This window comes from Gorilla gorilla, chromosome 1, assembly GCF_029281585.2.
Source record: "Gorilla gorilla gorilla isolate KB3781 chromosome 1, NHGRI_mGorGor1-v2.1_pri, whole genome shotgun sequence".
In the NCBI taxonomy this organism is placed as follows: Eukaryota; Metazoa; Chordata; class Mammalia; order Primates; family Hominidae; genus Gorilla; species Gorilla gorilla.
The window spans coordinates 6,662,612-6,685,992 of record NC_073224.2 but is presented as its reverse complement, the minus strand read 5'-3'; the positions used below and the strand labels follow the sequence as shown (position 1 = coordinate 6,685,992).

The window sequence follows — 23,381 nt, the reverse complement described above, 5'->3', positions numbered from 1 at the left end:
TTCTTTTTCTGTGCTTCAGTCTCCTGTCTGGCACTTTGCTGCACAGACTCCAGCTGACATAGTCTCCCCAGATTCCCATTTCATGCTCTCAACTCAAGGGATGAGCTGGGCTCAGCTTGTGTTCCTCCTTCCTGCATCACGGCCTGGAAACTCTCAAGACAGTAAGCTGGGTCAGAAAGGGCTTGTGTGGTTTGTTTCCTGTGTCTCAGGCATCATTATTCTTCCACGATCAGATGTCCAGTGTCTTGAAAACTGTTGTTTCATATCTGTGTACTTTTTGGTTTCTTAATTGTTTCAAGCTGGATGACAAACCTGGTCCCTGTTGTTGCCGCAGCTTCAGAAGTGGAAGTCCGGTGTTACGTTCTTGAAAATCAAATATGGTGTTCATTTATTTTCATTTCTGTTAATAATATATTTCCTGAAGTTACTTCAGTCATCCTGCTGTTGGTGGATATTAGATTTGCTTCTAGTTTTTTGCTATTACAAATAATGTTGTTATAATCATTCTGGTATGTAACTCTTGGTTTATATGTTTTTTCAGGGTACATACTAGATATGGAATTACAAGATCATTGTATATGTGCCTGTGCAACTTTTGTAGATAAAGCCAAATGGTTTTCTCACATAGTTGTATTAGTTTGCATTCCTGCTGGGCATGAGTATTATACTTGACGATGTTGGACTTTAAAATTTTTACTGACTTAGTGGATGTGAAGTGGTGTTTCTTTGGTATTCTAATTCATATGTTCCTGATTTGTATTTTTATTTTTACATTTCTAATGTTCATTTTCCTTCTGTTTGAAAAACACAGGTTTGCTGGCAATAGATTCTCTGAGTTTTTGTTTATTGGAAAACATACTAAAAATTTTTGTTTGGTAGCTATCAGCATTGGAAAGATGTTGTTCTACTGTCTTCTGGTTTCTTGTTAAAAGTCATGTTGTTGCTCTTTCAAAGGGCTTTAAAGATTTTCCTTTTGTCTTTGTTTAGCAATTTTACTCTGACGTGCTTAGATTTGGTTTTCTTTGTATTTATCTTTCTTGAAATCTATGTGTCACTTCATGATACTGTGGCTTGATGTCTTTTATCTATTTGGGAAAATCTTGGCCATTGTCTTATCAGATATTGCTTCTGCTCCATTCTCTCTTATTTCCTCAGGCTGCAGTTACACACACGCTAGACTTTTTCATTCTTATATTCTTTTCTGTATTTATCTCCTTTTTAGCTTCATGCTTCAGTCTGATATTTTCTACTGGTCTGTCTTCCATTTTGCTTTCTTTCAGCTATGTCATAACTATTGTTAAAACTATTGAATTCTTCCTTTTAGTTACATTATTTTTCAGTTCTAGATTTTCTGTTTATTTTTTATAGATTTAAATTTACTTGCAAAATTTTCCATTTATCACTTATTTTATTGAATATGTTAATCATTTATTTTAAAGCATCTTTCTGATAAATCCAATACATGGATCACCTGGAGGTCTGTTTCTATTGTCTTTTTTTTTCCCTCTTTTTCCATTTATTTATTTATTTATGAAATGGAGTTTCGCTCTTGTTGCCCAGGCTGGAGTGCAATGGCCTGATCTCAGTCCACTGCAACCTCTGCCTCATGGTTCAAGTGATTATCTTGCCTCAGCCTCCCGAGTAACTGGGATTACAGGTGCCTGCCACCATGCCCAGCTAATTTTTTGTATTTTTAGTAGAGACGGGGTTTTACCATGTTGGCCAGGCTGGTCTCAAGCTCCTGACCTTGTGATTGGCCTGCCTTGCCCTTCCAAGTCCTGGGATTACAGGCGTGAGCCACCGTGCCTGGCCTCTTTTTCCCATATCTGGTAATGTTTAATTGAATGCCAGATATTTCTTATACAAAACTATAGAAACTCTGTATGGTGTTTTCTTCTTTTTGGGAGGATGTACTTTTGCTTCTGGCAGACAGTTACAGTAGGGACCTATCAGTCTAATCCATTAGGCTTGAGATCATTCAAGGCCAGGCTTCAGTCTTTACGACGACCGGTCCGTTTCCACTTTGTCCTTCCTTCATACTAGGGTATAGCTTTTCAATGGTCCTAATTGAAAGCCTAGTTAATTAGTTATTGACTATGACCTCATTTTCTTAATGAATTTTAGTTTTTACCTCTCAAGAAACATGAGCCTGACAGAAGCTTTGCTTGGCTTCTCAGCCTCATAGTTGCATCTTTCTGTTGTTCTTCTCAGCCTCTTAGCCACTGGTGTCTTGAAGGGAAAGTGGCACTGTCTGCCAGGTTCACTTCTTTGCCCTTTTCTTTTCTGTATGATCATAGCCTCTCAAATTTTGACTGCATTGGTAGCCCCAAATGCCAATGTCTGTCCTCTTGGCTCTGTTGAGTTTGCTGAAAGGTTTGCTTTAGAATCATTGCCTTTTACCCATTGATTTCTCAACCTCTTGGGTCCATGCCATTTATATATTGGGAAATGTCTTGCAGAAGAAGGTGTAGTACAAATTGGAGGTCTTAGCTCAGTTCACTTCACAGAATATTGGCCCCTCAATTTTCATTGTCTTGATAGCTCTCTGATATGTTCATACAGATTTTTTTAAAATTAAGTTTGATTCATCTTTTCTTCTTGTTCTTAGCATGAGGATTGGTGTTATAGGTAAAAGTAGAAGTTTGCTTCCAGCCGTTAGAAAGCTAGAAGTGCTTATCTTTGGGAAAATAGAAAGGGGCTGGGCGCAGTGGCTCACGCCTGTAATCCCAGCACTTTGGGAAGCCGAGGTGGGTGGATCACGAGGTCAGGAGATCGGGACCATCCTGGCTAACATGGTGAAACCCTGTCTCTACTAAAAATACAAAAAATTAGCCAGGCTTGGTGGCATGTGCCTGTAGTCCCAGCTACTTGGGAGGCTGAGGCAGGAGAATCACTTGAACCCGGCAGGCAGACGTTGCAGTGAGCCGAGATTGTGCCACTGCACTCCAGCCTGGGAGACAGAGCGAGACTCCATCTCAAAAAAAAAAAAAGAGAAGGGATTTTTATTCATATAACTTTATTCATTCAGATATATATATATATATATATATATCAATATGTAGATCTATATGAAATACAAATATAGTAGGCCCTCAGTATTCGTGGGGGACTGGTTTCAGAACCCCCATGGGTACCAAAATCCACATATGGTAGAAAATTATTGCAGAACCTGTGGCTATAGAAGGCCTACTGTATGTCTGTATTTTCAGAGTCAGCTGTATATCAACAATACATTTCCTTAACGACTGAGATGTCTTCACAGAGCTGAAATTGAAGCATCACAGGATTGAGGTGTTTAATGTAGCAAACTGGTTTTAAAACTCTGATTTTTGTCTGGGTATCGTAGTTCGTGCCTGTAATCTCAGCACTTTAGGAAGCTGAGCGGGGAGGATCGTTTGAACCCAGGAGTTCAAGACCAGCCTGGGCAACATAGCAAGACCCTGTCTCCACAAAAAATAAGTAAAAAAATTAGCCAGGCATGGTGGCATGTATCTGTAGTCCCAGCTACTTAGGTGGTTGAGATGGGAGGATCACTTGAGCCTAGGAGGTTGCAGTGAGCTGTGGCTATACCATTGTGCTCTAGCCTGGGTGACAGAGCAAGGCCCTATCTCTAGTTTTTTTAGTTTATGGAGGAAAATTAAAAGTAATTTATGTTTTTTAAAAAGAAATTATGTAAAAAACAGATTATAGCATTATGGAAGGAAAATGTTAATTTGGAGAAAACTTTGTTTTATTTTGTTTTTCCTTTTAATAGAGAGGCGAAAAAAGGCTTCAGCATGGGAAAGAAATTTGGTGTATCCCGCTGTTATGGTTCTCCTTCTTATTGAGACAGTAAGAATTTATTTGCCTAGTTAAATAAAAGCAAATTATATTTTATTTACTTTAGCATTTGAGTATGGCAGCTCCCTCAGCTAAATGGTTTTTCATAAACTAGTTTTCTATCAACAGGATTAGAATCCATCTATGCCTTTATTTATGAAAATCCAATAACGCAAAATGGAAATTAATGGCAATTTAAAAAAAATTCTGAAGATTATCTGTTTCTTCATGAAAGCAGGAAATTCAGTCTTTGTTTTCATTGAAAATTAAGAAAACAAGGTGTTGCAGATAACCTGCTTTAAATTCTGTGATAAAATATGAAAATTACATTATGAAGTTAGTTCTGATAATATTTTACCACTTTTTTAAGTCTGTGGAGTTGTGTGTTTCCAATTGGTGAGATCACTTAGTAAAAGGATCTATATACTACCAGCTTTTGTCACAAGCTTTGAAATTACAATAACTTGCAGAATCTTTTAGAATTTCTTCATTTCTTGTTTGTAGTCTGATTACTTTAGTTTTATATATAGCGTTTTGGTCTTGACTGCTTTCCCTCTATTCTGAAACATGTCTTTGGTTACCTAGATTTTAATATTTTGTATTGGTGAAAAATCTTGAGAGCTGACAGTTTGCTGTTTGTCTTGTAGTCCATCTTGGTCCTCTTGGTGGCTTGTAATATTCTTTGCCTATTGGTTGATGAAACAGCAATGCCAAAAGGAACAAGGGTAAAGTAAAATCCTTTAAAATGTCTTTCTTTTGCAAAAGTATTCTATGTCTATACCCTGAGTATTTCAAGTAAGCAAATGAAAACATTCACCTTTGTGCATGTATATACTTCAAGTTGTATGAATTTCTTTATGCAAAGAGCCTTTATAATATAAACTGTGATTTTTGTTTCTAATTTTTTACTTTGGATTGACAGGGCCTTTTTTCAAGTGTTGGAATTTCCTTTTAGATTTCTTATCAGAGTTTATCTTGATTTTACTGAAATTCATTTAGCTATATGAAATTCCTTTAGCCATAGTCTTGATTCAGATCCCCCTACCTGAGTCTTTCCAGGACCTTGTGCCATCTGTTATTGCCATTGTTGTATTCAGTTACAGCCTCTTCTCCATGAGTACAAGCCCACCATCATGCTCCAGGTGCCTCATCCTACAGACAGACAAGAAACTACCCTTTGCCATGTACAGTCTTATCTTTTTCTTTAGTTTTATACCCAAACCCACTGATAGAACAGGAAGTCGCTTACTGTACTGACTTCCTAGTCACTTTTAACCCATTTTACTATACCAACAAAACAAGTCCCAAGCCCTATAGTATATTTTTGTACCCATCCTCCTTAGTGCTTAGTGGAGAATGACTTGTATGTTATAGGAGATCCCTGTATAATTGTGTAAAAAAATTAGATACTCTTAATCCTTCCTACATGGCTTCTCTTGAGATAGCATAATTCCAAAGTATTATCTCTGTTGATCAATAAGCTTTTGTAGGGGAGAAGAAGTAATACCTTTTTCTAACCTATTGGAAGGTTCATGGCTGAGATGCCTATAACAAAAGATTAATAAGAGAAAAGCTGACAAACTTATTTAAGATAAGTTTTACATATCACAGGGGTCTTCAGAAATGAAGAAGACCAAAGAAACAGAAAAAGCTGTGTACTTTTATGCTCTGGTTTGTTGAAGAGTGGACAGTAGTGGGAAGTATGATTGGAAGACAGGGGTGTGATCTAATGATTATAAACCGGGGGGATTTAGCAAGGCCTGTTCATATTCTTCTCGGTGTCCTCGTGTCTCCAGAGATAAACATGTGCTTCTCCTCTGGGTGGGTTGCGGGGGGCACCCTTGGATGGAGGGGGTCTTATGGCCTGCTTCGCAGGAGAAGGAGACAGATCAGTGTGTGACCTTCCTAGGTTTTCTCAAATACCAGGTTCCATATTTTGGAGTAGTGTGTCTTGAACCCCATCACTTTCTACCAATATCATTTATTTCTTCTTCAAAAGATTGTCAAAAAGTTATTTTTTATTGGGCTGACTGTAGATTCTTAATTATCCCTGGTGTTTCTATTGGATGTAATCTGTGCTGACTAGTAAAACATTCAGATAGTTTCTTTTATTAGTAATCTTTGAAAATACTTCAGTAGGGAATGATTTTTTCAGATCTAATTCTAAAAATAGTAACTTTTTTGTGTTTTTTTTTTAAGTTCTAGGTAAAGATAGTTTTTGAGATAGGGATAATTGTTTAGGAAAAATTTTATAGCATTACTTTTTAAAAATCTATGTTAACAGTTACATCTTTTGTAACTCTGAATTCCCAAGGAAAATTTGGGCAAAGGAAACTTTCAGGTATGGGAACAGGATATGCACATTTACTCTCTTTCTACTCTTAGCTTAATTTTGACATACTTGAATTGTCTAATCTTTGTATATTGTGTAAGCATTCAGATAGCTATGTATCCTATTCTTATTTTTCTATTGTGTTTTTAAAAACTCTTTCCCAAAACTATTCAGGATTTTTTTCCTCAAGTGGCAAGTTGTCCCATTTTATAACAGTAAGCATAATCATGTCATCTTGACAAGTAACTTAAATTACATTTGAGATAAGTAATTTTTCTTGAGCTTATTAAAATTGTTAACATGGTACCTGAATTTGTTGATGAAATCAGTCTAATGTCATGTCTTGTTGGCCTTTGAAAGTCTAGATGTTATTTCAAAGTAGTAAACATTCATAATTTCAACTGTCTTATTTTATGAAACAGCTGTTTTAGGGAAACCAATATAATGGTGTCATCAAATTCTGAAAAGTGTCTTTCTCCCACCCCAGGGGCCTGGAGTAGGAAATGCCTCTCTTTCTACGTTTGGTTTTGTGGGAGCTGCGCTTGAAATCATTTTGATTTTGTATCCTTTCTTTAACTGAACGTTCAGCCTATCCACAAATTTTATACCAAGTTTTCTGGGGCAGTGGTTATTTACTAAGACACTTGTCTAGAAGAGAAAACAACAGGTTAGTCTTCCTCAAGCACTTAAAGCGGCTTTTTGTTTTGCTTTTCCTATGGGCCTTAAGACTTTTTGGAGACTGCCGAGAACTTAGGAAACTTGCATTCTGTTGGAGAGTTTTTTTCCTTGATTCTCACAGCTATCTTATGGTGTCCTCTGTTGTCGGCTTCTATAGCCTTGGATTTTTTGGAAACTTTACTCCCAAGAAAGATGACACAACTATGACAAAGGTAAGGTAGAATCTTAGGTGACTGTGGCCTCTCGTTTGCCTTCCCTGACAGACTGCTTTATTTAATAGTCATTCTGAATGGTTCATTTGCAGTGATAGGTATTTGTTTGTAAGTTGCGTAAACACAAACTGGAAGATTTTCAAAATGCTGAGTGAGTGGGAAAGGGATGTACCCTGTTTAATTTGGATGGCGTCCATTCACTGTAAATGCAGAGAACTGCAGAGCTTGTTAACTAGCTATAGAAGGCTCCTGAAAGGACTCTTTTTCCTCTAAAGAAAACGTATTGCTAATGAGTAACTTGGATTGTGCTAACTATACTTCAGGGAGCTTGTTTGAAGTCTGAAGAACTTAGTTGCTACAAGTAGTAGGGACAAAGTATTTCAAATTTGAATAATTAAAGTAAGACGGAAGAGTTCTATTCAGAAACATTTTGTAGTCTGAGGCTAATTTGACTTTTTCCACAACATGTCATTGGGTTCAGAATAAAAAGGCTGTTGCCGTATATAGTGACTGAATCTTTATAAAATATTCCCGTAGGCTGACAAAGAAGAATAACTAATAAGAGCTGAAAGCTTGTTTTGTTTTTATTTTATATTTTTAGCCTACTTAAAGGGGAGAAGTTATTTTACACACACACACACACACACACACATATACACACACACAGCTATTTCTTTAAACTTAATAAGTAGTTGAGATATTTAGTATCTAGTTTAAGTGATCATAAATATTAATTGGTATTTTCAACTCATTTACTATGGAAGAATAAACATGGGATGCATTATTACAAAAGTTTAGAGGTTTTGGATTTCTGGTGCTTTTTAAATCTTACAATTAACATTAGAAACAGATGTGATAAAAGAGATCTTAAGCAATAATCTGGCCTTAAAAATGTAGTCAGAAGTATCCAATATGTTAATTATTTTTTGCTTGACAGGCAGAGCCTTTTGAAAGTAACAGCTGCAATCAGTAATGTAAAGTGCATTATCTAGGTATCAAGTAATTTAAGTATTCTATAACTATATCTGTGCTAGGTACTGTAAACATCTTCTAGAACTTACAGATATAACTTTATTTATTTTAAAAGTGTGTTATTCTTTGAAAATTCTGTACTGAATAGTATCATTAAGAAATCGGCAAAGTACACTAGGTAACTAGAATGCACAATAATTTCTCAGAATGTTACTGGGTTTGATTGTCATCCTGCTGTTTAACTGCCCAATATTCTTTCTCGTTTCTCATAACAGATCATTGGAAATTGTGTGTCCATCTTGGTTTTGAGCTCTGCTCTGCCTGTGATGTCGAGAACACTGGGTAAGTTTCAGTGAGAAATTTTCACTTAAAGATCCATGTTTTTAAAAACTGTCTTTACTGAACTTATTTAACATTTACTCATAAAGATTGCCTTTGAAATACAGTGTTTCTTCCTACATCATTTTACACCTTTACTTCTATACTTTATGTATAGGGGCATACCAAGACAAATACTTTTATCAAATAAAGACTACTTATTTTTTAAACACTTAAAAGCATTCTTTCTCCAAACAATGGGCTGGTTTTTGTTGTGTTTTGTTTTTACTGACACATCTATAAGTTAGGCTTTCGAGTCCTCTAGTGAGGAAACTGCATTAAACTAATTTTTCTATATAAAAGCTTTTGAGCGTTTATAATTTAGTATGGTTTAAAAAATTGAAAATTTGTAAATTATTTTAAGCTGCTTTGTGTCCACAAAATAGAGGTGAACGCAGTGTAATCTCTGAGAACACACTCTGATTCAAAGGACACCCTTGAGAGTTCCTACTTGCCTGTCATTCATTTCTGTCATTTTCTTAATGTTTCAGTTTACGGAGAATTTGATAATCTTTTAAAAGAAAAACAGATTTTTGCTTTGTCATTGAAATAGTTGAGTAAGTCTTCCCTTAGTTGTCTTTTATAAAATGCTATCGTAGACCATATTCTGAGTTCTTCACTAAATATTATTTCAGACAAAAGTTTCCATTAAGCATTTCTATCTAATTCTCTAGACTTAGGTTTTGACTTAAGAGTGCACACAAATGATTGGAAAATTTCGATCATTAAATTTTAGCTACTTGCTCATAACAAAAATTGCTGGTAACTTTGAGTTGCTTTTGCATTAGCTCTCATATTGCCTCCATTATTTATTGAAGACTTACAGATACCAGGGATGCAGGCTGTGCAAAGAAAGTAGAAGCTTTGTAGTTATCTTCATAATTCTTACAAAGGATTTCATGTTTGTAATAGAAAACAAAATTAGAGTAGAAATGTAAAGGGACCACTGTTCCATAAGCTAATAAAAAACTGGTGTGTGTAATAGTCTTATTTCTTTTGTGTTTGCTTTATAGGACTTGTAATTGTTTTGACATCTGCTTATGTGAATCTTGAAAATGCCAAAAGTATGCTCTTTAGCAACCTGATTTGATGTTAAATGTTATCATTTATATTATGACAGTCTATTAAATAATTTCTGTTATATTTCAGCCAACCTATCATTTTAATACTTAGGAAACTCATTCACTGTACTATTATTTAAGATTGATTGCTAATCATTAATATATACCGATTTTATGGAAGAAAATTACATGCTGAGTATAGTTTTAATACAAAGAAAACAAACTAATGGTAAAATTTACTTTTTGAAGGCCAACAAATTAAATTCCAGAGTAGTTTGCCATAGAGATAAATAAAAAGAAAAAAAGAAAGATGGAACAATTAAAATGCAGCTAACAAATGCCTGGACCCAGCTGTCCAAACAGGATTAATGGAGTGCATTAGGGTACAGTGAGTCATGTGGTGCTTTGCAAAATATCAACACGCACTGCATTACATGTTATGCCCAGTGGCATTGAATAGATGAAAAGAAATAAATACGTTAAACAGATTCATAGAGGCTTTTCACAGTATTAAAAAAGCAAATTTCTAGACTAAAAGAAAAAGCTTTATTTTAGCATTATGGGAAATGCAAACTAGAGAGTTACTTTGTAATTCCTCTATTAACCCTTTAGAATTGAGTCTTTGATTTTAAGAAGATAAAATATAGAGAATTGTCATGAATATTATCCTAGTGTATAACAGGATTTTGATTTACCAGCTGAAAAGCTTATAAGACTAGAATAGAGGATGTATTTAAGCAATCAGATTCCAAGCTGTGACATTTTTCAGTCTTTCTTGTCGCCTCTCTCAAGGAAACCCTGACCTTAGTGTGGTCTCCTTTGCTCTTGTGAAATCAGCCAGCAGCACCCCATCACTTACAATGAAATGAGAAATGCAGTAACAAGAAAAATCATATTTTATCTCTATATATGTAATTTCTCTATTATTTCAACAGTTTTTTTAGTGAAGAATATAAATTTGATTATAACTTGAAATACATCGAATCTAGTATAAAAGAAATAATTTGGTGATGTTTTTGCTTCAAAAATGAAAGTGTTCAATGGACATGTTTCTTTTTTAAAAATTTGCCCACTATTACTGTTGATGCATCACAGGCTTTAGATTTAAGTACATGGTGTGATATGACATATTTATTAAATAATTCCTTTTAAATAGCTTGTTATATTTGAATGAAAAATTTTGTACTAACTGAAAAATCACCACTAAGTAAATTTTATAAGCATATTTCTTGCCACAAAGAATTAAGTTGTGAGAAAAACTTTGACCATGTATTCTTGGTTAAGTAGAATTAGTATAAATGATGGTTTTATTTTTCATAGGAAACACAAAGAATCTGTACTTAAAATTTTTATTAGAACCCTGCAAAAGTAATGCTATGTAAATGAATATATTTTTCAAAACATTGTTTTGCTGCCTGTTTATATTTAAGTTTTCAGAATCCAAAATTTGGGGAGATTTGATGTCTGTATTTTTAGTAAACAGTTTACTATGTAGTTTAATAGACTCTCAGGGTGATAAAAGGAGATGTTTGCAAACAAGGTGAAAATAGAACAAGATCAAACTAATTATCTATAGATGTCCAAAATTCTATGCAATAAAATATTTTGAATGTTGCAATGAATTTTATAAGAATAGATGCTGTGTGATTGCTGATATGTTCTTTATTATGCTTAATCATGAAACAATTAAGACGTTGATTTTTTATGTTATTCTTTATTTGAATTCTCCTTTAAAGAGGAAAATTTTTCTCAAATGCAAATGATAGTCTTTGAAATGCTTTTAATAATTTCCATATTGTAATTATTTTTACAGTTATTTTTCATCTTGGAAGCTCTTTCTATAATTTGTAAGTTATTTAGTGTCCAAATACAATTTGTTTTTAATGTACTTATGGTAGTAAAACAAAAACACTTACTCTTTCAAGTCAGCTTGAATTTATTTTCAGTATTTTCACATATTTCTCATTTGGGTCCCATATAGTCTATTATCTTACAGGAGGTAAAGTAGATTATTCCTTTTTGCTTCTTGATGAAGGGACCTTGTTTTATAATGGGTCTTTTTTGGAGAGGTCTTTATTTGGGGTTTTGGTAATCCCTATTTATCTTTACCCTGGGCTTTCTCTAGCTCTTGTTGTGAAACAGAAATAAACAATGCTTTCACAGAGGCTTAGCAATGACAAATGTGAAATGGAAGTATAAGTCATATATTCCTAATTATGACATTGATATAAAAATAATTTCAAACCCTATATTGAAAATTTCTCACCAAAAAGTATATATGATTTTATTATATTCAGATATATTATAGAAAATAATAAATGAATAATATGACTTATTATTATTAACTTTATTATTTAACTTTATTAAAGTTATTTATTAACTTATAGTAATTAACTTTTGGTTGATTACTAATGTTCTTATATCTGAGCAATAAGCTTATATATACAGTTGAGATCTTTAAGAATAAAGAATTCTTAAAAATGTTTTGTGCCAAATGTCTAAAACAGTTAAGAGAGCAGCTCATGATACCACCGTAAAAACTCATATTCCTGATATCTACGAAATGTGTTTCCTGACACTACACTTCTTTCAGGGCAAACAGCACTGTCTGAGAAAATGTCTGTGGGTCACACATACCTAAATTTAGTCACCTGTTGATATTCAGCTACTTTAAATTTACTTTATTATAATTTTCATGCGGAAAATAATTTCCTTTAGGACCATTTAGCTGGAGGGAACCTTAAGAGGTAATTTGTTTTTTTCTTGTAAATTCGTTTGAGTTCATTGTAGATTCTGGATATTAGCCCTTTGTCAGATGAGTAGGTTGAGAAAATTTTCTCCCATTTTGTAGGTTGCCTGTTCACTCTGATGGTAGTTTCTTTTGCTGTGCAGAAGCTCTTTAGTTTAATTAGATCCCATTTGTCAATTCTGGCTTTTGTTGCCATTGCTTTTGGTGTTTTAGACTTGAAGTCCTTGCCCATGCCTATGTCCTGAATGGTAATGCCTAGGTTTTCTTCTAGGGTTTTTATGGTTTTAGGTCTAACGCTTAAGTCTTTAATCCATCTTGAATTAATTTTTGTATAAGGTGTAAGGAAGGGATCCAGTTTTCAGCTTTCTACATATGGCTAGCCAGTTTTCCCAGCACCATTTATTAAATAGGGAATCCTTTCCCCATTGCTTGTTTTTGTCAGGTTTGTCAAAGATCAGATAGTTGTAGATAATGTGGCGTTATTTCTGAGGGCTCTGTTCTGTTCCATTGATCTATATCTCTGTTTTGGTACCAGTACCATGCTGTTTTGGTTACTGTAGCCTTGTAGTGTAGTTTGAAGTCAGGTAGCATGATGCCTCCAGCTTTGTTCTTTTGGCTTAGGATTGACTTGGCGATGCGGGCTCTTTTTTGGTTCCATATGAACTTTAAAGTAGTTTTTTCCAATTCTATGAAGAAAGTCATTGGTAGCTTGATGGGGATGGCATTGAATCTATAACTTACCTTGGGCAGTATGGCCATTTTCACGATGTTGATTCTTCCTACCCATGAGCATGGAATGTTTTTCCATTTGTTTGTATCCTCTTTTATTTCAATGTTTATTGCGGCACTATTCACAATAGCAAAGACTTGGAACCAATCCAAATGTCCAACAATGATAGACTGGATTAAGAAAATGTGGCACATATACACCATGGAATACTATGCAGCCATAAGAAATGATGAGTTCATGTCCTTTGTAGGGACATGGATGAAATTGGAAATCATCATTCTCAGTAAACTATCGCAAGGACAAAAAACCAAACACTACATGTTCTCACTCATAGGTGGGAATTGAACAATGAGAACACATGGACAGAGGAAGGGGAACATCACACTCTGGGGAACTGTTGTGGGGTGGGGGGAGGGGGGAGGGATAGCATTAGGAGATATACCTAATGCTAAATGATGAGATGATGGGTGCAGCACACCAACATGGCACTTGTATACATATGTAACTAACCTGCACATTGTACACATGTACCCTAAAACTTAAAGTATAATAATAAAAAAAAAATCATTGCCCAGACCACCATTGAGTTTTTCCCTGTTTTCTTCGAGTAGTTTTACAGTTTCAGGTCTTACCTTTCAGTTTTTAATCCAATTAAATTGATTTTTATGTAAAAAAAAAAAAAGTAATTTGAAAAATGTTACAGTTAAAATGTTACAATTAAAACTAGACAAATGATAGTAAGGGTCTAATTTGTCCTAAGAATAAAGACCTCTAGCTATCTGAATATTCTGGTTTTTTTTCTTTTTTCTGAAACAGATCCTCATTCTGTTACCCAAGCTGGAGTGCAGTGGCACAATCATAGCTCACTGCAGCCTCAACTTCCTGGGCTCAAGCAGTCCTCCCACCTCAGCCTCCCGAGTAGCTGGGACTACTGGCAGCTACTTACACCACACCACCACACCTGGCTAATTTTTTGTATTTTTTTGTAGAGATGGGGTTTTGCCATGTTGCCAAGGCTTGCCTCAAATTCCTAGGCTCAAGTGATCCACCTGCCTTGGCCTCCTAAAGTGCTGAGATTTCAGGCAGGAGCCACGTGCCTGTCCTTGCTGAGTATTTTTTTTTTCTTTTTCCTTCTTTTTTTTTTTTTGAGATGGATTCTCACTCTGTTGCTCAGGTTGAAGTGCAGCGGCACAATCTCGACTCATTGTAACCTCTGCCTCCTGGGTTCAAGTGATTATCCTGCCTCAGCCTCCCAAGTAGCTGGGATTACAGGCACCTGCCACCATGCCCAGCTAATTTTTGTATTTTTAGTAGAGATGGGGTTATGCCATATTGGCCAGGCTGGTCTGAAACTCCTGACCTCAAGTGATTTGCCCGCCTTGGCCTCCCAAAGTGCTGGGATTACAGCTGTGAGCCACCGTGCCTAGCCAGGCTGAGTATTCTTAATAATACATATGCACAGTCATTTCTGAGATAGATGAACAAATTATTTCATTTGTAGGAAATTGTGTTTTTAGTTTTTAATCATATAAGTGAATGCATAAATAAATAGTCCTGATAAAGAATACTAAAAATTAGAGATCTGGCCGCCACTTCTAATTCCAGTCTCCTCTTCCAAGTTTCCAGAAATGTCTTTGGTTTACACCTTTTCAGACCTTTTCCTGTGCATATGTATACATGTGTTTGTGTGTATATGTGTGTACTTTGTAGAAAATTTTAAAATCTCACCTATTACTTTGTTTCTAATTGTTTTGTTGGCATTCTCCTTCTTTCTGATGACTCTTAACTTCCTATGCTGCCTAGAGGGAGTTAAAAGAAGAAAATGTTTTGAAATAATTTCCTTTATCAGATCTCAGTCACCTGAACATTAATTTCAAACCAAAAGAGAGTTACAGAAAGAGATAATTAAATGTTTGCCAGTGACTTGTAATTGCCTCATTCTATGGATTCTGTTTTTAATTTCTCTGTGGTGTTTACTGTTTGTAATTTCACCCCCCAAATCTTGTCTGTCTTCATTTCTGGTCACTGCTCCTCTCTTTTTCCCTCCTGCTTCTCTGGCCGTTCCTTAGCTGTGTCTTTTACTGCTCTTCAACGACCACCCATTCACTTGCCCCCAAATCGAGACCTCCAAACCACCACCCACCCTAAGCTAAAACAGAGAAATCTAGCTCTTGCTACTTACGGGTGTCCTCCTGCCACCTCACACTGGTCATTTCTAAAACAGAACCTGTCATTTCTCTCTCTCCTGTATTTCCCTTCAGTCTCTGGGACACTTTCTATACAAGTGGTCAAACCAGAAACTTGAGACGTATGGTAAATGCTTCCACCTTCTGTGCCAGTACCTCATGGCAGTACTTGCTTTCATCTTGGTAATATTTCTCACATCTACCTCTTTTTTCTGAAACAAGATTTAGCTCTGTTGTCCAGGCTGGAGTGCATTGGCACAATCATTCACAGCTCACTGCAGCCTCCACCTTCTGGGCTCAAGTGATCCTCCCACCCCAGCCTCCCGAGTAGCTGGGAAAACAGCTGCCAACCACCACGCCCAGCTAAACTTTTTAATTTTTTGTAGAGATGGGGTCTCACTCTACTACCTGGGCTTTCTCACTTGGAAAATTGAACTCCTTGAACTCCTGGGCTCAAGTGATCCTCCCTCTAGGCCTCCCAAAGTGTTGGGATTACAGATGTGAACCACCGCACCTGGCCTCACATCTACCTCTTGCTTCTCATTTTCCTTTTTAAAAGTGAGAAGAGTCAGACTTGTATAGCATAAAAAGCAGAGAGCTGAGTATATGATTTTAGTATTTTATTGTGAGAGTAGTGTTTGTGAAGTAGATTCTAAGCGGATGTCCTTTTATTTGAGAAGGATAGAGAAAGAAGACATCAAACCAAACCAAAAGAAATAAGGACATACTTAATTTTCCAAGTGAGAAAGTTTGACTGAGCCATACCATGGAGACCTGTCTCTGGAGAACTTTCCTCAGGAAGATCGCAGCCAGTTACCATCCACGCTGGAGGGCTTAGGCGTGCACTTCTTTGAAAATTAGCACATAAGGTTCTTTCCTGGACTGTAATTATAATTCTCTTTCATTGGATTTTAGTTTGTCTTCAAGTTCACATACTCTAGTTCTGGACGACTAGATTTAATTTGCCTCCAGATTAGAACAAAATGAAATTGTTGCACGTAAATCCTCATGACTAAAATTGATTCGATATTTGCAAATACAGTTTTCCATCTCTAAGCTTTGGTTCCCATTGTTCCCACAGTCTTCTCCCATTCACCTTTCTCTATCTATCCAAATCTTTTTTATTCTCTGAGGCAGAGTCAAATCCTGCATCACACGTGAAGGTGTCTCAGAGTCTTGCACTTTCAACCTTGTATTATACGTACCTGTCTGTATTGACTTTCTCATGAAACTTTATGTTCCTTAAAGGACAAGACTTGTTTTCTGCATCTTTTTATTTTTCACAGCATCTAGTTAATAAGTATTTTTGATGTCAGTAAGTATTTTGATGTCGGTGGGTGCCACCATGTTGAGTGTATATTGTGTTCTAGAATAGATGAACTAAGATACTCCATTTGTCTTGCTTTTGCCCTGGTGGTCTTTATTTCCATATTCTAAGCTTTTCTGACCAAATATTTTGGTTTACTATTAATATTTTAAAAGACCATTACAACAATAGCCAAGAGGTGGAAACAATCAAAGTGTCCATCGTTGGATGAATGGATGATCAGATTTTGGTACATAAACAATAATGGAATATTCAGCTAAAAGAAGGAATGACATTTAAGTGAAATAAGCCAGTCTCAAAAAGGCACCTTTTTATAAGTGTGATTCCACTTATAAGAGGTATCTAGAGTAGTTCATTTTATGACTTGCCAGGAACTAGGGTGAGGAGGAATGGGAGTTCTTGTTTAATGAGTATAGATTATTCCTTTTTTAGGATGAAGAGAATTCTGGGGATGGGTAGTACCGATGGCAAATATACTTCCTATCACTGAACTGTACCCTTAAAAATGGTTAAATTGGTCAATTTCATGTTATGTGTATTTTATCACAATTAAAAAAGAAAAAAGAGTAACTAAATGGGTACATACTACAACATGAATGGACCTTGAAAACATTATGTTGTTATATTGTACGATTCCATTTCCATGAAATGTCCAGAATAGGAAAATCCATAGACAGAAAGTGGATTTTTTTTGGAATATATCCAAAGCCCTTGAACTGTTTATTTTTAAATAGTTAATTTTATGTTATGTGAATTTCACTTCAATAAGTTATTTTTTGGCTGGGTATGGTGGCTCACACCTGTAATCCCAGCACTTTGGGAGGCCGAAGCGGGCAGGTCACTTGATGCCAGTAGTTCCAGACCAGCCTGGCCAACATCGTGAAACCCCATCTCTACTAAAAATATAAAAATTAGCCAAGCGTGGTAGTGTGCACCTGTAATCCCAGCTACTTGGAAGGATGAGGCAGGAGAATCACTTGAACCCAGGCAGCAGAGGCTACAGTGACCTGAGATCGTGCCACTGCACTCCAGCCTGGGTGACAGAGCGAGACTCTGTCTCAAAAAGAAAAGAAAAAAGTATTTTTTTTTATAAGTCTTTTACTCAGTAGATACTCAGTAAATATTTGTCCTCTTCTCCGTTTCCTTGGCGTGGCAGTCTAATGCCAGGGCCTAATAGTTTTTAGTAAGTCAGTCTTTATGTGTTTGCATTTGCCTTCTTAGTGCCAGGCACTTGATAAGGGGAGGCAGGTGGAAGGATTTTTGAAAGTCGCCTTTCTGGTGTATAGAGTCCTAACCTGGGGCACCTCCTTTGTCCCTTCTTTCCATTCAGAGTCTACTTGTTATTTAAGGGCTAGTTCAATCCCCGCCACACACACACATACACAGTGAAAGTGTGATCTTGTCATTTCCCTGCTCCAAATGCTGCAAAGACGTTTGCCATTCAAATACTGTACAGTTTCCTTAAGGTAACACATACGATCTATACCTGACCCCGTCTGTGTCTCGTGCCATTCCAAACCTCACATTCTGAGCCATTAGTAATAAAGACATAATCTTCAGGTGTGTTAGAAACAAAGTACGTTGCTATGCCTTCTGTGCCTTTGAACACATTGCTTTGTTTACTGCGAGTAATTTTCTTCACCAGCCGTTCTCCCGCAAAACCTAACATGTCATTCAAGACTCAGCTCAGCCATGAACTCCACAAATCAAGTTTGCCATGAGGTATCTCCCGTGCACTCTCATATAACACTTGGTGCAGTTTTCCGTTTATCTACCAGGTCACTTATCACATTCTATCCAATGGCTTTTCTTTTCCTCCATAAAGCTGTACGCTCCTTGAAGAAAGGGATGGCCTGCCACACAACATTTAGCACACATATGCGGTGGGAGGTTTACACACTCTCACTTCCCAGTTCACTTAACTGTTTGTATATAGACATTTGGCCATACTGGAAATATTGCATTGTTTAAAAAGTCTTGTCTTCCTAGGAAGGCTATCAATACTGTGAAGGGAATAAATATCTTACATACTTATTTTGTAGCTCCTGTAGTACATGCACAGTACAATGTAGGAATATGGTAGGGACTCAAAAATTCTTCAAAAATTTAACTTATAACACAAAAACAAATACAGAAAATGTAGAGTTTCTAAATAAATGTAATTGGTACAGCCATACATTAATATATTAATGTATGATATTGGGTATATAGTCTGAAGTCTAATAAATGCATTTTAACAGCTTTATTGAGGTATAATTGACATACAGTAAACTGCACATGTTTAAAGTGAGAATTTTATAAGTTTTGACTTATACAAACATCTGTAGGACCACCACTGCCATCAAGATAGTGAACATATTCATCACCCCCAAACATTTCTCCCCTCAGACTCCGCTCGTGTTCCCCTATCCACCATCAGCTCCAGGCAGCCACTCATTTGCCTTTTGTTTTTTTTTTCCAGACAGATTTTTTAGAGCAGTTTTAGGTTCACAGCTAAATTGAGGGAAAAGTGCAGAGATAGCACACGTACCTCCTGTCCCCCACATGCAGAGCCTTCCCCACTGCCAACATCTCCCACCAGAGTGGCACATTGGTTACAGTTGATGAACCTACACTGACACATTATCACCCAGAGTCCAGAGTTTACATTAGGGTTCATTCCTGGTGTTGTACATTCTATGGGTTTGGGCAAATGTATAATGTCCCATATCCACTGTTATGGCATCATGCAGAGTAGTTTCACTGCCCTAAAAATCCTCCGTGCCCTGTCTATTTATCCCTGTCTCTCTCTCTCACCCCCGGCAGCCACTAATCTTCTTACTGTCTCAGTAGTTTTACCTTTCCCAGAATGTCATATAGTTGGAATCACACAGTATATAACCTTTTCAGATAGGTTTCTTTTCATTTAACATATATTTAGGGTTCCTCCATATCTTTTCATGGCTTAATAGCTCATATCTTTTTAACGTCGAATAAGATTCCATTGTCTGGATATACCACAGTTTAATTTATTTTTGTATAAATTTACAGGGGTACAAGTGCAATTTTGTTGCATGCATAGATTGTGTAATGGTGTAGTCAGGGCTTGTAGGGTGTCTGTCACTTGAATAATGTACACTATACCCATTAAATAATTTCTCATCGTCGAGCCTCCCCCCTGCCCTGTCGCCTTTTTCAGTCTTCATTTTCTCTCATTCTGCACCCTACATCCATGTGAATGCATTATTTGGCTCCCATCTATAAGTGAGAACATACAGCATTTGTCTTTCTGTATCTGACTTGTTTCACTTAAGATGATGATTCCACCCATGTTGTTGTGAAATACATGATTTCATTCTTTGCTCTGGCTGAATTGTTTGATGCCACTAAATGTAGGGTACTTTGTTGTAGCAACAACAAAAAATGAACATGAAGCTGGGACCTCATGTTACAGTTGCTCACGCCTGTAATCCCAGAACTTTAGGAGGCTGAGGTGGGAGGATTGCTTAAGCCCAGGAGCTTAAGACCAGCCTGGGCAACATAATGAGACCTCATGTCTAAAAAAAATTTTTTTAAAAGGCCAGGCGCAGTGGCTCACGCCTGTAATCCCAGCACTTTGGGAGGCCGAGGAGGGTGGATCACGAGGTCAGAAGTTCAAGACCAGCCTAGCCAAGATGGTGAAACCCCATCTCTACTAAAAATACAAACATTAGCCAGGTGTGGTGGTGGGTGCCTGTAATCCCAGCTACTCGGGAGGCAGAGAATCACTTGAACCCAAAAGGCAGACATTGCAGTGAGCCAAGATCACACCCTTACACTTCAGCCTGGGCGACCGAGACTCTGTCTCAAAAAAAAAAAAAAAAAAAGCTATGTGTTGTGGCATGCAGCTGTAGTCTCAGTTCCTAGGGTGGCTGAGGCGGGAGGATTGTTTAAGCCTGGGAGGTTGAAGTTAATGTGAGCTGTGATTGCACCAGTGTACTCCAGCCTGGGCAATAAAGCAAGACCTTGTTTCAAAAAGAAAGAAAGAAATGAGCATGGTGGGAATGGGGACAGATGGCAGTGTTAAGTAGAGTGGTCAGGGTTGGCCTCATAAGTGAATATTGAGCAAAAGTTTGAAGCAGGTGATGGAGCTGGCCAAGGTGCTGAGGGAAGAGCATTGTAGGCTGAGTCAACAGGATAAAGGCATTAGGAGGAAACTCTCTGGTGTGTCTGAGGCTGTGGAAGGAGGCCAGTGGAGCAAAGAGATAGAGGGAGCGAAGTCAGCGAGGAGGCCAGGGAGTTGCTGGGCTGGGATCGGAACAGATCGTGTAAGCCCTGGGACGCTATTGCTGGGGCTTTGGCTTTTACTCTGACTAAAATGGGAACCACCGAGGGCTTCTGAGCAGAGAGGCGACGTGATCTGTCTCCTGATTTAAAAGCACGACTTGACTGCCAAGTTGAGAAAGACTATGGGAAGATTTGGGTAGAAGCATGGGGGCCAAGCTGTGGCAACATCCCGCTGGGAGATGATAGTGATCCTGACCGGGTTCACGGTGGTGGTGAGAGATGGTCAGAGCCTGGATACATGTTGAAGTCAGTCAGTAGGATTTCCTGACAGACTGGATGTGAGCTGTGAGAGAAGGCAGTGGTCAAGGTTGAGTTTGATTCTGATTGAATTATTAAGTAATTTTAAAAAACACTACTGCCTTTCCCAATCCTACCAAGTAAAGGATGCTAGATAAAAGAAATCTCAAGTTAGGCCAGGTGCAGTGGCTCACACCTATAGTTCCAACAGTTTGAGAGGCAGAGATGGGAGTATGTTTTAAGGCCATGAGTTTGAGAGCAGCCTGGGCAACACAGCAAGACCTCCTCTCTACAAAAATAAAAAAAATAAATTTAATAAAATAAATATAGCCAGGCATGATGGTATGTACCCATGGCCCCAGTTACTCATGTGGCTGAGATGGGCAGATCTCTTGATTCTAGGAGTTTGAGGCCAGCTTGGGCAACATAGCAAGACTTCTCTCTCTACAAAAATGAAAAAAATGCCTGACGTGGTGGTACTTGCCTGTATTCCCAGGTATGGGGGCAGCTGAGGCAGGAGCATCTCTTGAGCCCAGTTGGCCAAGGTTGCAGTGAGTTATGATTATACCACTGCACTCCATCCTGGGTGACAGAGTGGGACCCTGTCTCAAAATACAAATACAAATGAAATCTCAAGTCAGACCAGTCCCTTCTAGGCTATGTAGGCCTTGTAACCACATAGCTGCATGATCGGGTTTATGTGGCTGTGGATGAGGAGACCCCTGTCCAATTGTTGGCTATGAAATCAGTTTATTTTTCAATATGGTAATCAAATATATTTCATCATACTTGATGGTCTCAGATATGTGTGAATTTTGGAATTCCCCTTGGAACAGGTTGTAACATCTTATTGGCTCCATAATTCCATATTTTTTTAAATCTGATCAGTTTTTAATAAGATCAGAATTGATATTAGACTGCTTAATCGGTTTTGTTAATGAGAAAATGAAATTGGGTTGTTTGCATTTTATCCAAGATGGGTGTCATTTTGGCTACATCTCATCAGTACTTGAACAAATGCAAAATTAGAGCTTCTTCATCATGAAACACGATGTAATTCTTGAAGAAGATGCCATTTCTTTTCTTTTTTTTTTTTTTTAAGGTAAGAGTCTTTCTCTTGTCACCCAGGCTGGAGTGCAGTGGTGCGATTTTGGCTCACTGCAACCTTCACCTTCTGGGTTCAAGCAATTCTCCTGTCTCAGCCTCCCGAGTAGCTGAGATTACAGGCGCCCGCCACCATACCCAGCTAATTTTTGTATTTTTAGTAGAGATGGGGTTTCACCATGTTGGCCAGGCTCCTCTGGACCTCCTGACCTCAGGCAGTCTGCCTGCCTCAGCCTCCCAAAATTCAAGGAGTACAGATGTGAGCAACCACGCCCAGCCTCCATTTCTTTTTTGTAGTCTTTAATAAACAGCTGCTATCATTGCAGACTTGCTATTTAGGCACTTAGGAATTTTTCACTAGAAGGTATGTAAATAAAGACCATGGGCATTTGCAATGAATTTAGCATTCATTCTTTGACTACATGACTGTCCCCAGAGCTGTAACTTTATTGAATTTTTTAGAAGCCATTTAGCTAGCAACTGAGCCTAACCAGCCACTCACCGTCATTATTCAGTGCTCTTTTATTATTGTCTATTTCTCCTCCAACTTGGCTACACTCACAAAGTGATAAAAACTTGCATTTGTTTTCTTTCCTTTTCAGAGACAGCGTCTTGCTCTGTTGCTCAGGCTACAGTACAGTGACATGATCATGGTTCACTGTAGCCTCAAACTCCTGGGCTCAAGCGTTTCTCTCACTTCAGTCTCCCAAGTAGCTGGGACTACAGACATGTGCCACCATGTCCAGCTAATTTTTTATCATAGAGACGGGATCTTGCCACGTTGCTCCGACTGGGCTCAAAACTCCTGACCTCAAGTGATCCTCCTGCCTCAGCCTCCCAAAGTGCTGGGATTACAGGCAGGCATGACCACCTGTGCCCAGCCCCCTATTATTATTATTTTAAATAATAGCTTTATTAAAATATTCACATATCATTCACTTTATTGAAATCTGCAATTCAGTAGGTTTTAGAATATTCACAGAGCTGTGCATCGATCACCACAGTCACTTTTAGAACCTTTCATTACCCTATAGAGAAATCCATACCCCTTAGCCACTACCTCCTACTCTCCCCACCTACCTTCGCCCCCAGCCTTAGGCAACCATTGATTAATTTTTTTGTCACTATAGATTTGCCTAATCTGGACAAATAGAATTGTACAATATGTGATCTTTTGTGGCTTTTTTTCCCTCTTAGCACGGTGTTTTCAAAGTTCCTTTATGTCATAGTGTGTATCAATATTTCATTCCTTCTATGGCAGTATTCCATGGTAGAGACACACTGCATTTTG

The 23,381-nt window shown here is 37.4% G+C and overlaps 1 protein-coding gene across 14 annotated transcripts in view; it reads left to right on the top strand.

The window, feature by feature from the left end:
* The window catches only part of LOC101148918 (limb region 1 protein homolog), a 155,946-nt gene that overhangs the window by 86,856 nt on the left and 45,709 nt on the right, over window positions 1-23,381 (top strand). For all 14 annotated transcript variants that reach the window (XM_063706889.1, XM_063706902.1, XM_063706903.1 and 11 more), the window contains exons 8-12: window positions 3,755-3,831; window positions 4,467-4,544; window positions 6,639-6,712; window positions 6,951-7,041; window positions 8,289-8,355. In XM_063706889.1, coding sequence (XP_063562959.1) covers window positions 3,755-3,831; window positions 4,467-4,544; window positions 6,639-6,712; window positions 6,951-7,041; window positions 8,289-8,355 — 387 coding nt within the window. The remainder of the gene's footprint in view (window positions 1-3,754; window positions 3,832-4,466; window positions 4,545-6,638; window positions 6,713-6,950; window positions 7,042-8,288; window positions 8,356-23,381) is intronic.